The sequence below is a fragment of the Phaethon lepturus genome, unplaced genomic scaffold (assembly GCF_000687285.1).
Source record: "Phaethon lepturus isolate BGI_N335 unplaced genomic scaffold, ASM68728v1 scaffold52974, whole genome shotgun sequence".
Lineage (NCBI taxonomy): Eukaryota > Metazoa > Chordata > Aves > Phaethontiformes > Phaethontidae > Phaethon > Phaethon lepturus.
The window spans coordinates 1-14,489 of NW_010538005.1; the positions used below are offsets into that span (position 1 = coordinate 1).

At 38.1% G+C, this 14,489-nt stretch overlaps 1 protein-coding gene across 1 annotated transcript in view; it reads left to right on the forward strand.

Annotated features, from left to right (window-relative positions):
* Positions 1-5: 5 nt before the first annotated feature.
* MED14 (mediator complex subunit 14) overlaps positions 6-14,489 on the forward strand; it is a gene marked incomplete at its 5' end in the record, with an annotated part of 38,395 nt that continues 23,911 nt past the window's right edge. Inside the window, 9 exons of the mRNA XM_010286637.1 lie at positions 6-61; positions 1,978-2,004; positions 7,787-7,892; positions 8,580-8,753; positions 9,494-9,623; positions 11,351-11,479; positions 11,838-11,945; positions 12,833-12,965; positions 13,510-13,660. Of these exons, the coding sequence (XP_010284939.1) occupies positions 6-61; positions 1,978-2,004; positions 7,787-7,892; positions 8,580-8,753; positions 9,494-9,623; positions 11,351-11,479; positions 11,838-11,945; positions 12,833-12,965; positions 13,510-13,660 (1,014 nt within the window). The remainder of the gene's footprint in view (positions 62-1,977; positions 2,005-7,786; positions 7,893-8,579; positions 8,754-9,493; positions 9,624-11,350; positions 11,480-11,837; positions 11,946-12,832; positions 12,966-13,509; positions 13,661-14,489) is intronic.

A 14,489-nucleotide genomic window follows, 5' to 3' on the forward strand; every position in this document is an offset into this window, starting at 1 on the left:
GCACCCTCATCGACTTCCTCCTGCACCGGACCTACGCTGAGCTCACCGTGCTGGCCGACCTGTGAGTGCCCCCAATTCCTCCCCTGGCCCGCTCCCGCGCCTCTCCCTGCCCGGCTGCCGGGGTTAGCAGTGCCGCCTGCCAGCACGCCGGGAGGAGGAGGAGGCCACGCCAGGGATCCGTCCCGGACCGCGGCCGGGGCTGGAGTGGGGGGGAGGTGATTGCTCCTTCCCCTTCTCCCACCCCGGGGATATGCCCTGTGCCTGCGGGTTTGTCTCTGCACCGGGCTGTATTCAGGGGCCTAGCGAGAGCTGCTGAGTGATCTGTCCTAAGGAGAGGAAATGGTTGTGAGGAATGCAGAGCAGCTGAATGCAGATTGTCTGGTTAAATGCTGAAGTTTGCCACCAAGTTTTTGTCAAAAAACCCGGCTGTGGTGGCTGTACTGACAACAAAATACATGAAACTGAAACATGTGAAACTAAGATGTTTTCAGATTCTGCAGCTTCTTGAGTTACCTGCGTACTTTTCAAAATACCATTTGATTATTTTGGAGAAAGAAAATAAGTTATTTACATTTACTTTACAATCTGCTGTGCTCATGTTGTTGTGTTTGAAGTGGCAAAACAAAGGAATGTTTTTGGGCCAAGAAAAACTTTAATGAAAGCATTTGGACTCTGAATAAACCTGTTTCCCTTTTAGTTTGTTAACCTTAGAGGTTCTTGTGGGGAACCTTTATGTTTTAAGAAGTGACATACAGAACAAATAGAAAAAAGTAGGTAAAGTTCTTATAAAATACCATATCTGGTAAGTATGCAAACAGAGTTTTGCTTAACTTGGGGTTAAGAGTGTTCACGTTCTGGAAAGGATGAGGAGTTTTAGAATTCTAGTTTGCTTTGGAAGGACTTCCAAAATGTCAGTCAAGAAGTCTTTCCTGTATGTTTATGGTATGTGTAGACAGTAATTGATACTGTACACGTTCTTGTAGGAGCATGTGACTGTGATGTCTTTTATTCTTGTTTTAAGGTGTAGAACAGGTCCTTTTGACTTATGTACATCATTAAGGTACAAAATAAAATGGGTGGTGTGAACAACATGTGGGGAATGCTTGGGGCACTTTGATTCACCAAGTAGTTTATAAGGTCTGTGATGTTCCCTGCAAAAGCAGAGTGAGCTAGATTTTTTTCCACTGTATTTCACCATAAAGTATGGATTTGGCTAATAGAAACCCCAACTGGAAAGTATTCTCCTCCTTCCATCCAACAAAATGATTTCCCATTCTTTTACTAGCACGAGCCTAGTCTTAGAATAAAAAAACCCAAAACTTTTTAAATTATATGTCTGTGATACCTGTAGAACATTACAGAAATAAGTCCCCTCTCTGCAGTAGTATCTGTCAACAGCACAGGTTGTTGGTAAAGTTATGGAGTATGGCATTTCTCCATTTTTAGGTTGACTAAAAAGGGAAGAGAAACTCATTTCATGCAAGTCAGGAAACAGCCAGTTTTTGCACCTGCTGCAGGTGTTCTAGGATTGTTACTATGAATTAATCAACTCTAGTCATGGATGCTTAGTGAGAGTCATCAGTTACAAAGCACAGGCAGTGATACTATGTGGCTCACTAGTTTAGCAGAAGTCTTGGGATTTCAACACCCTTCATCAGGCTTTTAAATTCATTTGACCAGTTCCAGCTTACCTGGTACAGAGGAGTGGGTGCCCTATAGTGCTATTATACACATAATTTTATTTATTTTTCCTCCCCTTTAACTAGGCTGCTTTCTAGACCTGTCAAGCTACTTCCTTTATCAAACATAATTTCATTGTATTTAGGAAACATTTACAATAGTAGAAATTTTAAAATGGTCTTTATAGGTATGTAGCAGTTCTTCTCGTACTTAGTTGAAGGTCACTAACAAAATCTGTAGTAGTCTGAAATGTAATAGAACAATATATTATACGCTTTTTTTTTCTTTTTAATATAGATTACCAAGAAAGACTGATATGGAAAGGTGAGTTACAATAAGACAATCTGTAATGCAAGTTAAAATATAGAACGATGTTTATTATGTTAAAATTAATATAGAACTGTTTAAATAAAATATTTTTCTCCTAATTTTCGATTTTATGCAACAAAATAAGCCTTGTCTATCTTGCTGTCACTACATAGTTTCAAGATTTTTCTCAGCATCAGTGGCAATATTAGTTTTTGTTGGGTTTTGTTGCTTGGGCGCTTTGTTGTTGTTGCACTATTCAGTAACATACTGTTGCTGTTATAGTAGGTGAACTCTGTTAAGGACATTTTTCTCTTCATGAATCTTGAAGCAATGAAATGACAGTAAAGTTGATGTGAAAGGGAAGTGGAGTACCTAAATAGGTTCTAGTTAGTGTGATAAAGAAACTTCTTGTTCAGAAGAAGCAATTCAACAATAAAAACAAGGTAAAACCTTCTTTTCTGCTCTTTTCCATGTTACCTGATCTTTCTTATCATGAACAGTGTTTTCTGCTTCTGTTTTATGTGTTTTTGAAGTGTGTAGATTATTAGACAACGAATGTAAGAGACCAGAACAGGCCTTACTCCACCCCCCAAGATGAAAGAACCTGATTTACTTTTTTGTTTCTTTGAATAAATTTTATGGAAGTTGTCAGAAAATCGTTTCCTTTATTTATGTTGACATGCTAATTGACATAATTTTCTTTGGAGACTTATAGCAGCTATGATATTCCTAAGAATGTTAATAAAGAATTCTGTGTACCAGGATGACTATTAATTCAGTTATCTCAAATATTCCAAAACTCTCATAACATGTTGTGGAGTTAATCCCATTTTCAGGCAGTCATAACCTGGGATGATTCCTTGTGCCCCTTTTCCTTATGTGTAATATTTTGTGAAGGGAAACAATTTGGGGTTTGGTTTGTTTCTTTTGTTTTTTTTAATTACCACTATTTGCTGAGGAAATTACATTCAACTTGGGTCTGGAGCTCCCTCATACTGCTGAGGGTACTTCTCCCATCTAGATGTTTAGCATTTCTTGATAAAGCTGGAATCAACTTTGTGAGGCACACAGGTCTGGAGCAACAAGATATTGTTGGACATTAAGTCCCAATGGATTACAGATAAAAGAAGACAGCCTTCAACGGTTACAAACAATGCCCTGCAGTTGAAATTGTCTTGAAATTAAATGTTCACATCCGTGTTACCTTTGACATACAACTCTTCCTCGTGAAGTAGCTTCCCAGCTCTTGTAGGAAATCTTTAAGGAATGTAGATTAATTATCCAGATTATTCTGTTTTTCCTAACTTTGAGAGCTGTAATGGCAGCAGTAGTTGGGCTTCCAGCTCTGTTTCTTGAAGCTAGCCTGGTGACATGGCGTACATACTTTGGCGAAGATGTGACGGTGTTATCCTCTAATAAAGCTCACATAAAATCTAAGTTCATTACTACAGTGCCTAGCTAAAAGATGCCATGATTAAAAAAACTGATAGAAAATTAGGCATTGTAGTATAATGTGGCATTTCTTTGTAAAGGATCATTTATTAATTATCAATTATAGGAATAAATAACTTTTGCAACAAGAAACAAGTGACTGGATTAAAAAAGACATCAGTACTGCGGTGTAAAATTAATAGTGCTGAGTTCTGGGAGGAAATCCGGGGGCTTGCTGCTTGATAATGAAGACCTTTGTTTCTCAGTATTCATGATATTTTCCTTTTTATCCTCTAATAATGTGTAATATATGGGAAACTTTTGTCTAAATACAGTAATGGCTGTATAAGATTTAACTGGAACTTGGATTATAATGACTTTGCAAGGCCCTGTCTTCTGTTGTGGGAAAATGGAAGCTAAAACCTCACACATGCATTCCTGAATGAACAGCTCCTGCTGAGAAGTGTTTAAGAGAAGTATTGTTAAAATACTTCCAAGAACTATATAAACATACTGTTTTCCTAAAAAACAGGCACTTTTCCTACTGGTTTTGCAGTAGTTGGTGAACAAGACCGTTACTTCTCCAACTTGCAGCAAAGACTATCATCTACACAAGATTAAAAAAAAAAAAGTATTCAGAACTGTTACAAAAACATTTTATTCATGACTTCAACAACAGTGCAATTACACACCTAATTGTTGTGAAACACTGAGTTCCATTCTTTTCTTATGACAAAATGACTGTTACTTCTCTTGTTTCATAGACATGGATAGTAATTTTGGTTGGAGTGGTACTTTCAAGCTACCTAGTCCAGCCCTCTGCTTGAAATAAAAGACAGTTTCAAAGTTGGTTCAGGTTGCTCGGGGTCATACCCGGCTGAGTTTTAAATATCTTCAAGGATGGAAATGCTGCAACCTTTGTGGGCAACTTGCTTCAGTCTTTGACCGCCTCGCTGTGTGTTTCTTTGTTTTCCTAATATCTAACTAGTTTTTCACTGCTTTAGTTTGTGGCTGTTGTCCCTCAGCCTTTTGTGCTTTTGAGAAGAGTCTAGTTCCATCTTCTCTGTAACACCCCTTTAGATATTTGAAGATGTCAGTAGGACCTCACTGTAGCCTTCTCTTCTTCATCAGAAGCAAACACAGCTTTGTCAGCTTCTCCTTGTAGGTCATGTGTTCCAGCCCCTAACCCACTTCTGTACAGCAGTATCCTTCTTGGCTAGGGAGTATAAAACTGGATGTAGTGCTTCTAATGTAGTCTCACAAATGCTGACTCCAGGTGAATAGTCACCTTCCTTGACCTGGGCTGCACTCATGCTAATACAGCCCATCATTGTTGTAGGAGCACATTGCTGATGCCTGTTTGCCTGCCCACCAGAACCCCCAGGTCTACTTCTGCAGAGCTGCTGCCCAGCTGCTGCTTAGGACCCAGCCTGTGCTGTCACATGAGATTGTTTGGTTCCAGATGCCGGACTTTGCATGTGGTTTTGCTGAACTTCATGAGGTTACTGTCAAACGGTTCCCCCAGCCACCTGAGGTCCCTCTGTTTGCTCCCACCAGTTTGGCATCACCTGCAAATTTCCAAAGAGTGCATTCCTTCACATCATGCAGGTTGTTGATGGCGGTGTTAAATTGTATCTGCCCTAGTATTGACCCTTAAGGAACACCACTAGTAATCAGCATTAAAGAAATGTAATGGTTACCAACGGGTAGCCAGTCACCCCCTTCTATACCTGGCTTCTATTCCTTTCACCTACCTTGTAGTCCACTTACCCATGCCATATCTCACCAGCTTGGCTACAAGGATACTGTGGGAGATCTTGTCAAAAGCTGTGCGAAAGTCAATGTAAATGCGTCTTCTGTTCTCCCCTTGATCACAGAGCTGTTCATCCTGTAGAAAGCAATTATGTTGATCAGGGATGGTTTGCCCTGGGCACATGTGTGCTGGCTGTTCCCAGGGTACTTTCATGGTTGTTATTTATCTGGACATAGCTTCTGGAAAGATTGTTCTATGAATTTTCTTCTTAACTGAGCTCAGGCCAACTGGCCTATAGGTCCCTAGATCCTTCTTGAAGAAGGGCATGATGTTTGCCTTTTTCCAGTCATCAAGACCTTTGATCACTATGGCCTTTTGACAGTGATGGAGAGCAACTTTACAGTGGCATGGGTCAGCTCCCTCAGCACCTTTGGATGCATCCCATCCACCCCAATGGACTTTTTTATGTCAAGCTTGCTTAAGTGGTCCTTAACTTGATATTCTTCTACTGTAGCTAAAAATGCTTCACTCCCCCAGACTCGGCCACTAGGATCTGAAAGATCTGAAACCCCCAAGATCAGAATTTACCGATAAAGACCAAGGTAAAGGCAGCACTGAGTACCATCCTCATTAGAAAGCTTTTTAATGTGCTTTGCTTTGCTTTTATAGGCCTTGTAAATGTACTCTTTCCTTAAGTTTCATCTTGAATAAAATTTCTGTGCAGCCCACCATAAGGTCCTCTATCTATAATGAAGGACAAAGGAAGAGAGCAAAATTGAAAGACTTTGGCCTCTTGGTAGAAAAGTAGATGGATGTGAATTCCCAATGCAGTTGTCATTTGGGGATGGTGGTGGTGGTTCTGGAAGCAGGATTCTATCGAGTAGAAGTAACAAGTCTTCTGTAATTTCATGCATGTGGTATTAATTGAACAGTTGCTGGAATACTGTATCTAGTTTTATCAATAATTTTCCTTATTCAATTGCTGTGCTTTTTTCTGGCTTTTTTCGGGGGGTGGAGTGGCAGGTGTGTGTCAACCTTCGATTTCCGGTCCCAGAACATCTGTTTGAATTTTTCATGTTATTGTGCTGTTTTCACCACACCAGTTTGAATGACATAACTACTAGGTTTTAGCAACTTCTATATGGAATTTGTCTGAGAGATTACTGGCTTTCTAAAGTCTCACTGTAGACATCTTTCAAATCCCATAAAGTTTTTCTGAATCTTTTAAAATTCTCAACATCTTGTTTTCATAGTGTGGTTACTGTTAGAGCAATATGTACGTATAGCGGCTTGTCCACCACTTGAAATCTTAATATCAGGCTGAATGCCATTCTAAAACATATGCTCTATAATGCAGAGAAGTTATTGGCTTAATGCCCAAGTTCTTGGATGAGGTTTGTAATATGTAATGCAAGAAACTGGACCAGATGGTATTAGTTGTGATTCTGGCCAAACTGTTTGTCTGCTACAAGCAGATTATGCTTTACTTAACGCACAGAAGAGCTAACCTCATTACACCAACACTTTCAGCAGAAACAAGCTCTATGTATATTATGAGTATGTGTTTTACAGATTAGGATCAGAAAGAGGTGCAGCTTCTGTTTGGTAGAGGCCAATATCTGTTGCACTGATTAACGTTCTTTTTTTCCAAATGCTTTTGTTACTTCAGAAAACTGTATCAGGGAAAGGTCTTGGGTTTGTTTTTTTTCCAAAGTAACTAAAACCATGGTGAAATTAGTGAGTTGAATGGGTAGAAAGGAAGAAAAACCTTTATAAACAGTAGATGAAATGGTATTTCAGAGTGTATGTTATCACAGACCTACACTGTAGATCTGTAGAATGTAGATCTGTAATGGAAGGGGAAAATCTGGGAGTGCCCCAATTGCATTCTCTTTTACGAAAAATAACTCTTAAGAGATGCAAACATACACTGCCCCATTTTGACTATCTCATACAAAGCACATTGGGAGGAATATTATTCTATTACTAATATGTTTCTATTACTGTCAGTAATTTCTCCTTAGCCCAATTTCTTTGCAAGGCAGGAATGGAGAGGAAAGCAAAAGGCCTGGGGGTTTTTGTGGTATTCCCTACCACAACCCTGTTTCCTGGCAAAATGATAGCATATTGTAACACACTGTGTAAAGACATCTTGAAATTACAATAGTGATATTTTGTTTATTTATTTATTTAGTGAATGTCGGTGTAATGTTAAGGGTACAGGACCTGGCAGTAGGTATATTGCCTTGTCTACTTTAAACTTAGTGATAAGCCCTGGGGAAATCCTGTAAAAGGTATAAAAATAATTCAGTTGTGTTCACTATGGAATTGTTTCTCTTAAAATCAGTGATTAATTCATGTGAGAATGCTCTTTTTTGTTTCCTCAGACAGTCTTGTTTGGTTAGAATTCAGGTGTGTTGTTAGCATTTAGGTATTCAGAACAGTGAGCTTTTTTTTGTTTCTATGTTCTAGTCAAAGAAGCCATATAATAGTGATGCCTCCATTAACACAATTAGAAGTTACCATTACAGCTTTTTTTATTGACACAGAGTTAAATTGCAGCTTTATTACATATCTGGGCACTGGCTTAATGTGCTTTTTTTTTTTCCCCAGAAAAATAGAAATAGTGCAGTTTGCAAGTCGCACTCGTCAACTGTTTGTTCGTTTGTTAGCCTTAGTCAAATGGGCTAATAATGCTGGAAAGGTGGAAAAATGTGCGGTAAGTGAGCAACAGAGTTTGGTATGAAATAATCTCTAAGTGATATGGGATTTTGGTCTAACCCTAATTTCTCCTTACTATAGAACTTTAAAAAAAAAGCCGATTTCATAGGCAAATGAATATTACATTATAACCAATTTCTTCCTATTTAGAAATTGTATAATCTTGTCTTTTAACAGTTTGTGTTCCCAAAAACTCATCAGTGGCAAAAAATTAAAGGCCTGTCTGCATGTAGTTTTCAGGAGTCCGTTGGGTTTAGGTGATAGGGCAGGGAAGATGATGATCTCAGTATGCTAGTTCTTATTATCACTTTCATCCTGCTCTTGGTTAAATAAGAATGAAGTCCAGAATGTTGCAAAAACCAAGCCTTGAGTGATTACAAACAAGTATGGTTGCATTCCAGTAGCAATCATCAGATAAAGAGCCGTGAGGCTTTACAGATCCTCCAAACATCAGAAATGGCATGTGGATTTAAAGTGTTATTGCATACGAATGTAAGAAGTGGGCAGAATATTCATTCTTTCTTTGTTTCATGGATGTGATTACTTGAATTGGAGGTGACAGACAAAATCATCTTAGTTGTGTGCACTAGATGAACTGGATGTAAAGGGACATTTATTTATTGATTTGTGCATTTTTTGGACACAACTTTTTTTTTTTCCTCCTTCCCCTCCTTGTCCTTCACAGATGATATCAAGTTTTTTAGATCAGCAAGCCATTCTGTTTGTGGACACTGCTGATCGTCTGGCATCACTAGCTAGAGATGCTTTGGTTCATGCTCGTCTACCTAGTTTTGCTATCCCGTATGCTATTGATGTTCTGACAACTGGATCATACCCACGTCTGCCTACCTGCATTAGGGTAAATAATGCTACCACATGTCTGGTGGGCAGGAGGGAAATCCCCTGTACAGTATCAAATGCATGTTAATGAAACAAATTGTCTATGTGCAAATGTAGCTGTAGTTCAATACAGGCCTAGTGCCAAGCCTCTGTGGTGTTAGTTTCTCATGCAGAGCACTTCCTATTTGAGCAAGTTATGCTTTTCCAGTAAAACATTCTCTCCATTTAAACTGGTTCTGCTCTAGGATGAGTATAGTAGCAACTCTGCTTCCTTGGTTCTTTAAATATTTGCATGTGCTAAGCCCTTATCCTAGAAAAATGAAGTGCAAAGAGGAGATACTGACATCTGTTGTTCTTAGAGGTTTTGCCTGTATTTGGAAATGTACTGAAATAGTTAACAGCTCTCTTTAATGCTGCTGCTGCCTTTTCTTGCTGTTAAAATGCAGAATAACAGGATTTTGTGAAGTAATATAAACAGTCATACCTGTGACTTAGATCTGTAGCCACATACAAGAATTGGCTATGTAAGGGCCTGAATTATTTAATTGACCCAAGTTGAGCAATTTTATTCAGCAGTCTCAGGTAAAATGTAATCAACTAGAAGACAAATCTGAGTGTAATGTATAAAACTTCACTTGTGTGTAATGGCCTGTAGTATTTATATTTCGGACTTCTAGTCTGGTTAGTTTTCACTGTTGCTATGGTCCATGAATTATACATGCTTGAGATAGGTATACTTGTTTGTGTTTATTTTAACAGGATAAAATAATCCCTCCTGACCCAATAACAAAGAGTGAGAAACAAACCACACTTCATCAGCTAAACCAGATTCTTCGACATCGACTGGTAACTACAGATCTCCCTCCACAGCTGGCAAACCTTACAGTTGGTAAGAACTGGAATTACTTTTTTGCAAGGCTGATTTAAAATTGTTGCTTTAGTGCCAAAGCAAAGCTAAAAGATAGCTTGAGTGAGACCATTAGGCATGCTTCATCTATAAAGACTGGGATCCTGTCTCCGTATGACATCAAAATAGGTGTTTTCCCCTTTTGAAGAATGAGGGCACTGATAATATTGCTGAAATATTATTTACTTTCAAGAAGAAATCCTGTGCAGGTAGTGGCAAATGTTGTAGACATTGTCTTGCTCTTTCAGCAAATGTGTTATGAAAGAGTCTTAGGCCTAACAATGTAACTACTTTATCTTAAGTTAATTTTAAAATGCAATTTAACTAAACTGTTAGGTCTTTCTCCAGAAAGTCTTTGAACTTTAGCTTAAACAAGTCACTCTAATGTCGCTTTTTTAATCTCTTTTGATATTCATCTTCATGCATAGAATTTGTTCATATTTATGCGTGCCTTTTGTTCTGTGGCTCACTGCAGTGCCAAATCTCTCAATCTCTTTTCAGAACTCTGTTTTCATTTATCCCAAGTAGTGGTAGACGTTAAGATGACTTTTTTTACAGGAAGGATGGCTATAAACTGGACTAGGTTATTGAAGAACCACAGAGAATAGGGCTGTAATGAACCTCACCCATGCTTTTAACTAAGACAAGGTTAGCCATGTCTACACCATACCTCACAAACGTAGATCAAAGATGTTTCTGAAAAATCTTAGTAGTAGTTTTCACTGGTCCCTATGTGAACACTTGCAGTATCAGTATTAGAGCCATTTTTGTCTAACGGACGTGTAAATGGATATATGTCTGAGCTCTTCAGATTTTTCAGTTAACTAAACATTTCAATGACTATTAGTTTCTGGTCTGGGGTTTCATTTGTTTTAAGAGCGTGTCTGGGATGCTTTTGAAAATGAAACTTCGTGAGTTAAAATGGTTAAAATTTCTATAGGAATATTTCCGTATGTCTGTAATTGTAAAGGTATATGACATATTTTGTTGTGATTGAGAAGAAGGTTGACCTGCCAGTTATAGTAAGGACTTGTACTGAGTTGTTTGCTCTGCCACTCATTCTCTTTATGACCTTACTTTATGACAGGTTTTTTTTTCCTAGTTCTTGTGAAACTGATAGTTTAGTGTTCACAAAGGTGTGAGGATATATATGTCAGTTACATAAATAGTGTACATAATCTTTGCTTGTATGCATATATATAAATATGCAAAATATTATCTTCCTCACATGAGAATGGAGTTACAATATTTTAATTTTAAATAAATGGTTTGCACTGAGATGTGTTTCCAGGGCTAGATTTCAGCCTGGGCTGAGATCATGTTCTGAACCTCTTTTGAATATTGCTTAAAGTATTCATTGTTGATATAGCAAAGAATTGGAAAAGTTAAGCCAGAAGTTTTGTTTGTGTAACTTGTCAAGCTGATAGTCAGCCCAGTGTTACTCTGCATTGTAGTAGCACAAGTATTAAGAAGTTATCGTGGCTAAAGTACTGCTCTTCAGGACAGTTTGGTATGTCTGTCCATGCTGTTTATTGACACTGGTTCTGTTGCAGAAGCAACTGTGAAGTCTTCAGAGTTGCACAGAAACATATGCAACAGAGCAGAAACCATAGGGAAATAATGCATTGTGAGTGCCAGGAGTTACCATACTGAGACTTTAAGGCATCTTGGGAGACTGAATGAAATAAAATATTTTTCTTCTTCCTTAGCCAATGGCCGTGTGAAGTTCCGAGTTGAGGGTGAGTTTGAGGCTACCTTGACAGTGATGGGTGATGACCCTGACATCCCCTGGCGCCTTCTCAAACTGGAAATTTTGGTTGAAGACAAGGAAACTGGTGGTAAAAATGTCAAACATTTGCACTTGCTTTTTAACATGATGTTTATCTCTGATGCTGTATAAGTCATGTTTGTACTGGATCTTTTGCATATCACAACTTAAGATAATGAAGCTGTATATACGTGTCCTATTTTCACTTTGCTCCATATGCTTTTAATACCTTAACAGTGGTAGACTGTGGCAGTGTAGTAGACTGACTGAAATTTCCAGAGTAAACCAAGGTTTTTGTTAGAAATTCTGGTATGGAAATTGCTCTGTACAGTTGTATCTTTCTTTCTTTTTAACTTATTAATTTATTTAATTATTTTAAATACCTAGTTTCCTGATGTCTAATGTGAATTACTTTTAATTCATGAAAGATGGCCGAGCCTTGGTTCACAGCATGCAGATCAACTTCATCCATCAGTTGGTCCAGTCACGGCTGTTTGCTGATGAAAAGCCACTTCAGGACATGTACAGCTGTCTGCGTATCCTTCTGAAAGTTGCTTCTGAATAAGCTGTTTAATGTAGCCTTGCTCTTCCTAGTAGTTGGAGGTCAAGAAAGACATATTCTCTAGTAAGCAAGGGGAAATGTCTGGACATGGAGAAAAAATTATGGCCTTGGAAACAGTTATTCTCAGGTGCCAGCATGTAAAATTTCATTTTACACACTTAATCAGCAAAGGTAAAGGTGAGATACTCAAGACAGCAGGCTGTGTGGTAAGTCAGTGCAGCAGCAGCTGGCTGCCTGTGCTACTCTCAGAGACAGAATACAGTGCTGACTTGGAAGGTATGGGAGCTGACAATTCTTACTACCAAGAACTGCAGTAAGGTGATGATGGTGTGTTAACTGTATTGCACCTGTGTGAATAATAAAATGGCATATAGATGTGCAGAAAGTAGTGTGGTGATTTTCTACATGCAAAGGGCAAATTGCTTGACAATGTGAAACAGTTTTCAGTGAAACAGTTTCTGCAGAAACAATCATATTATTTTAGGGTGACCATGGAAGATGGGGTTAGTGGTAACTATAGGGTGAATTGAATTACTTTGCTAGTAATCTTCTTTTCCCTAAAAGATGGTCAGAGTTAAGGTATATAAAAAAAAGCTATTGTGACACTTTTGTCTAACACCCTGCCCTAGATAAGAGTTTAAAAAAAAACCCAAAAAAACATTGAGAAATATTTGATGCTGTTTATATATCTTTATCTCTGGATTAGTACATCAGTGTGTTTTCAGACAGCATCTTGTCTGACTTTTGTGGCAAATGGTTTTATGTAGTGTACAGAAACGGTTTTATGTAGTGTACAGAAACAAATTTAGGTAGCGTACAGACTTTCTGGAGGTCTTACATTTTCTTAACTCCGTTCATTAGACTCCTTCTGCTTAGCACTTCAGTTGGAAGTCTTGCATTCACAAACACTAATGCTGATTCGAGAGCGCTGGGGTGACCTTGTGCAAGTGGAGCGATATCATGCAGGGAAATGTCTCTCACTCTCTGTTTGGAAGTAAGTTAATTTTAAAAGGGCTGTTAACAAACAATAAATTAAATAATAGGAGGGTTTTCATTTACTAAGCTTGAGACAAAATTTTCAGAATTGTACTTTTCTTGATGTGAGACTCCTAAATTCTTCTAATTAAGTACCTAAACATGTTGCTTGACTTGCAAAGAACTGACGGATTTACATTAATGTACAGAACAACAGTGGATACTGTCATAAACAGCTTGTATTTGTGTGGATATCTAAATAAATGAATTAGATCATTCTTTGTCAGTATTCTACTATATTTATTGCTTGACTTGCACTAGATGAAATTTTAAAAAGCAATCAGAATGCTCTTCTGATTGTGTTGAATTTGCAGCCATCTAAAACTTCTTTATATATAGTTTACCAGAAGTTCTGCATTAAAATGTAAAATAAAACAAATGCTTTCTTCAGTTCAGCTGACATAATATTTTTATGCAGAACTCTCAGAATCAAGGATTAGCTACTGAAAAGCTTTTTTTCTGTTATTCCAGTTAAATGGTTTAATTATTCCCTGTATTTTAAGTCAACAGGTGCTTGGCAGGAAAACGGGGACCGCATCTGTTCATAAGGTCACTATTAAGATTGATGAGACCGATGTCTCAAAACCCTTACAAATATCTCACGAGCCTCCACTGCCAGCCTGTGATTCCAAACTGATGGAGAGAGCTATGAAGGTAAAGGTTTGCTTTGCAATAGACATCTAGTTTATAAATCAAAAACTTAAAAATGCTTTGCATTGTGTCAGTTTGTTTCATTTTGATTCTATTTAAAGAGCTGTTTCTAAGACTTCTAGTCAGCAGTTACTCTAGGTTGTGGTGTGTTTATGTTGGGACCTAAAATTGTTGTTACAAATTACTGGCCTTGACTTCATCTTTAAAATTGCACCTACTTTACAGTGCATTATATACCACTTACGAGCAGAATGCTGAGACTGGGGGGAAAGCAAACTTTCAGTTATCGTTAGTGTTTGGCTTGAAATGCTTTATAGAGAGCCAGTTCTTCCCTTTCCTGTCTCCGAGATGCTACGTAAACTTCCTTTGAAAATCAGCTTCCCCATGGCACTTGAGTTGGCTCCCCAGCAGTGCTATTCGCTTTAGAAAAATCTTACATTATGATTCCGAAATCTTGTGCAAAAGAGCTAATGTGGTTTGCTTGTTACAAGTGTTACTTGGGTTTACATTATCACTAACTAGATTATGTCATGTGGCCTATTTGAATGTGCCTTTTTATTGTTCAAATTCTAGATATTAAAGGTGGGATTGTTGAAATGATACAAAACGAGTAACTGCAGTCAACTTCTTACTTGGATAAAGCTTCACTGGTGATAATTCTAGATCTTGGTTATTGATATCTAAGAGAAACTGTGTTCTAGGTTTTATAATGTCTTATGTAAGTTCCTCAGCAAGTCTGGCTGTGATATACCAGGATGTGTGTTTGTGGTGATTTCTTACCGTGTTTGGGTTTTTGAAGAGAGTTAATGAACTGGAGTGAATGGTATAGTTT